The following is a 4,777-nucleotide window of genomic DNA, read 5'->3' on the forward strand; positions in this document are numbered from 1 at the left end:
AGAGACGGGGTTTCACCGTGTTAGCCAGGATGGTCTCGATCTCCTGACCTCGTGATCCGCCCGTCTCGGCCTCCCAAAGTGCTGGGATTATAGGCTTGAGCCACCGCGCCCCGGCCCCTTCTGATGATTGTGATACTGCACAAAGCATTTTGGAAAAGCCATGCATCTTGAATCCTGAGATGAGCCTTTGGGATCCCTCCCAGGGTGACAAATCTTCACTTGTATTTGAAACTTTATTTTGCTTTTAGGATCTAGTCTAAGGTTATTTGGGACTAAAACTTCTGAGTAGTCCAAGATAATAGAGGTGGAAACTATTTGTTAAATGAATAGTAAAGATTGAGCAACTATCTTGCATGGTCCAGAAAGTGCCTTTGAAAGCCACTCCAAGAAAGACATTCCAAACATGTTTCGAACGGTTGCAGCATTGTTGGGATTAAGGAGAAGGCTCCCAAGGTATCCTCCTAGAGTCCAAGGTATAAATTCCATTACTCATGTGTTCATTCATTCTTATGCATTCATTCAACAAACATTTACTGAATGCTTTATACTTGCCAAGGTCTATGTTAGGTATTTGGGACTGATGGAGTAAAATAGTCTCCATCCTCGAAGCACTCAGGCTAGCAGGGGGAAATGAACATCTAAATAAATAAGTGCAATTAAGTTTTGTATGGACTGTGATGAAACCATATACAGTGGGATAAAGGGGTCAGTTCTGTAGGTCCTGGGAGTGGAGAGATCTATTGAAAGGCTTTATAAAAGAGGAAAGGCTTTATAAAAGTGGAGGCTTGAAAAGATGAGTTGGGTGCTTTCAAGCAGCTGGTGCATTTCAGACAGAGAAAGCACAAGCAAAGGTAATGAGATAGGAACCGTTTGGGGAGAGACCAGTAGTTCTTTGTGGTTGGAACGTGTTGTGTAAGGAGGGGTGAGAGGTAAGGCAGGAGAGTCAGGAGGGTACCAGATTAATGCTACTACTAAGGAGGCCATGAAGGAGATACTTATGAGTGAGATTCAAGCAAGTACCTTGTGTTTTCATGGCAAGGAATTTGTTATGCTGTTGTAGGTAGGCAATAGGAGCCATTAAAGAATTAATGTTTGTTTGTTTGTTTGTTTCGAGACAGAGTCTCGCTCTGTCCCCCAGGCTGGAGTGCAGTGGCATGATCTTGGCTCACTGCAAGCTCTGCCTCCTGGGTCAATGCCATTCTCCTGCCTCAGCCTCCTGAGTAGCTGGGACTACAGGCACCCGCCACCACACCTGGCTAATTTTTTTGTATTTTTAGTAGAGACGGGGTTTCACTGTGTTAGCCAGGATGGCCTTGATCTCTTGACCTCGTGATCCACCCGCCTCAGCCTCCCAAAGTGCTGGGATTACAGACATGAGCCACCGCGCCTGGCCCGAAGAATTTTAAGTCAGGAAGTGATGTGATCAAATATGTTTTAGAGTAATAATTTGGACTATATGTAGACAGTGAATTGGAGGAATGAGTTGCGGAACTGAAAGACTATTAGGAGACTAGCAGAATGGCACAGGCAATAGTTGATGTGGGTCTGGCAGTGAAACTTCAGGGAAGAGCAGAATAGAGAGCTGATGAGGGCAGGTTGTGAACATGAGTGTAAGAAATTACTGAGGTTTTGTTTTGTTCTTAATCGATCTGGCCATACACTTCATTCAAAACAGCAGCCAAGAGATACCATTTTGCAGTTAGGATTAATTGCCAGATTTGTGATAGAATATCAATTCTGAGCAAATTAAAAAATGCTATGGAACAACTCTCTAAAATGTATTAGTTTTAAATTATGCACGCAATAGGATACATGTCATTTTTTCCACAACAATTTGAAGTGTTAGCAGTGTTTTAAAATCATTAAGGAAAAATCTTCAGAGTAGTTGAATGTGTTGGAATTATGAGATATAAGGCTGAGTACAGTGGTTCACATCTGTAATCCTCACACTTCGGGAGGCCAAGGTGGGAGATTGCTTGAGGCCAGGAATTTGAGACCCATCTCTACAAAATATAATTAGCTGGGCATAGTGGTGAGCACCTGTAGTCTCAGCTACTTAGAGGCTGAGATGGGAGGATCGCTTGAGCCCAGGAGGCAGAAGTTACAGTGAACCGAGATTGCCCCATTGCACTCCAGCCTGGGCAACAGGGTGAGACTCTGTCTCAAAACAAACAAACAAACAAATAAAAGGATTATGAGATGTAGAAAATTAAATTTCTCTCTTAATTCACCCTCAAAGAGATATGAGAGTTGACAATTTGGTGTTCTTTCCAGTTTCGTGTTCTTTTATTTTCTGTGCTTAGATTAATTACATTTTAAAAACTCAAAAATATCATTCTAGGCCAAGTGCAGTGGCTCACACCTATAATCCCAGTGCTTTGCGAGGCCAAGGCAGGAAGACTGCCTGAGCCCAGGAGTTTGAGACCAGCCTGGGCAACATAGTGAGACCCTGTCTCTACCCAAAGGGGGAAAAAATGATTTAATCTTCTCTTACAGCTTAGTGGAGATCGTTTTGTAATATCTAATTGAGTTGCTTACTGCTTTCAGGGTGTTCCTGAAAAGAGGGTACTTCCAATCACCGTCCCCAAGTCACCAGCCTTTGCATTGAAGAACAGAATTCGAATGCCCCCCAAAGAAGATGAGGTGATTCCCTGGGAGCAGGGGGGTTCTTTTTCCTTCTATATAGTCAGTCAGTCTAAGCCTTATCATTTATTAATCTTAATGGAGTTCAAAGGCATCCGTTTTTTCTGGACTTGTCTTTAAGAATGGATATGAACATTTGTTCATTTTTTTTGTTCCTCCAAGAACAAAGTAATTGGTAAGGGTATGCATTTTCTGCTCTTAGTGATAACTAGTTACAGTTTATGGAAACAGTAAGGAGCAGTTAAGCATTGGAGGCTTGTCTGCTGTAGCACTGAAAATCAGCTGCTCTTTGTAACATGGATCAAAAGTTGCACTTTATTTTGCCTTAGATTGTCACTATTCAGTGAGGGACTTTGAAAATTCATACTAAGCAATTATATCCACCTTGTCCTATCTCCATTAACCCAGGAGTTGCAAATGTGACCATGGTGATGGTTTATGGAATTGTAATATATAAACTGTCATTGATCGGGCCAGTTTCTTGTTACAGCTCCATTTTATCTATAAATATCCGGAGTTAGGGTAATTTTATAGCAGATTGCAAGCATAAGCCTTTTTATAGGTTCATTTGAAACTAAAATACGCAGTAATCTTGTGTTACCAGCTTGAACCCAAACAACGTGGTCCTATTCTGGGTTTGGCAACCATTAAGTCCCAGTCACATGTTTTAATGAAGTCTAGAGGCTGGGTCAAAGAGACTAAGGTATATGCCGATCTTCTGACGTTCATTTTATCCATAATGTTAGATCTTATTTAGGTTTTACAACATTCCTGTGGAAAACTACATCTTTTAAGAGTAATTGTGTTAGCACTTGGTGGTAGATGACTTGCCTAAGTCATCATCCTTCTTGGATAGAAAAGGAAGCTAAGACACCTAAGAGGCTGAGTGATTTGTTTTAATTAATGCCACATGTTAATATAATGTCTTCTGACTCCACATTCCAGGGAAGTTAGAGAGAGTGAGGAGTCTTATTTCTAAACTGCAATTTTTTCCTTAGGAAGAGGACGAACCAGTCTTGATAAAAGCTCAACCTATGCCACATTATGGGGTGCCTTTTAAGCCCCAAATCCCAGAGGCAAGAACTGTGGAAATATGCCCTTTCTCCTTTGATTCTCGAGACAAAGAGCGTCAGTTACAGAAGGAGAAGAAAATAAAAGAACTGCAGAAAGGGGAGGTAGGTGTTTCCATTTCTGCAAGTAATATAATACTGTTCTTTGATCCCTCAAAGATAGTTTTTTCTATACTACTTTTAACTATAAAATCACTGACTTTTGATCTTTCTAAGAACCCTATAAAATATAAATGGGACAAGTAATTTAAATAATCCTTCTGGCACAAGGAGGTTAAGTGACTTGCCTCTGATCACACTGCTGATTATAGGCAATATTAGGAGGAAAGCCTAGATTTCCTTTTTAACCCATTATTCTTTTTTCCTAGACCATGCTGCTTTGAAAACTGATTGTCCTTTCCTATTTTTCAGATTCATCCAGATATTCTGGAGCAGCTATTGCTTTCCAGCTAGTCTTTATCTTAAATCTCATGTTTTCTTTTCTGTTAGGTGCCCAAGTTCAAGGCACTTCCCTTGCCTCATTTTGACACCATTAATCTGCCAGAGAAGAAGGTAAAGAATGTGACCCAGATTGAACCGTTCTGCTTGGAGACTGACAGAAGAGGTGCTCTGAAGGCACAAACTTGGAAGCACCAGGTAGGGGTTGGAGAGAGCAGCCAAAATGTTAATTGCTTGGTTGGTTGATTGGACAGGCAGGCCTACCACACTGAAATCACCTGGGTTGACATACTAGATTGTTTCAGGGGCTCTCACTGTAAATCAAGGGTCAGTACATTATTTCTGTAAAGGGCCAGATAGGAAATATTTTAGGTTTTGTAGGTTACATATGGGCTCTCATGTAATATGTGTGTGTGTACGCACACATTTTTGTTGTTGTTTTTTGAGACAGAGTCTTGCTCTGTTGCCCAGGCTGGAGTACAGTGGCGTGATCTAGGCTCATTGCAAGCTCCACCTCCTGGGTTCATGCCAGTCTCCTGCCTCAGCCTCCTGAGTAGCTGGGACTACAGGCACCCACCACCACGCCTGGCTAATTTTTTTGTATTTTGTATTTTTTTTTTTTTTTT

The 4,777-nt window shown here is 41.4% G+C and overlaps 1 protein-coding gene across 3 annotated transcripts in view; it reads left to right on the forward strand.

Annotated features, from left to right (window-relative positions):
• The window catches only part of TPX2 (TPX2 microtubule nucleation factor), a 73,759-nt gene that overhangs the window by 57,246 nt on the left and 11,736 nt on the right, over nt 1-4,777 (forward strand). For all 3 annotated transcript variants that reach the window (XM_017865073.1, XM_017865075.1, XM_017865074.1), the window contains exons 12-14: nt 2,548-2,643; nt 3,642-3,818; nt 4,203-4,349. In XM_017865073.1, coding sequence (XP_017720562.1) covers nt 2,548-2,643; nt 3,642-3,818; nt 4,203-4,349 — 420 coding nt within the window. The remainder of the gene's footprint in view (nt 1-2,547; nt 2,644-3,641; nt 3,819-4,202; nt 4,350-4,777) is intronic.

This window comes from Rhinopithecus bieti, unplaced genomic scaffold, assembly GCF_001698545.2.
Source record: "Rhinopithecus bieti isolate Rb0 unplaced genomic scaffold, ASM169854v2 scaffold_78508, whole genome shotgun sequence".
NCBI lineage: Eukaryota > Metazoa > Chordata > Mammalia > Primates > Cercopithecidae > Rhinopithecus > Rhinopithecus bieti.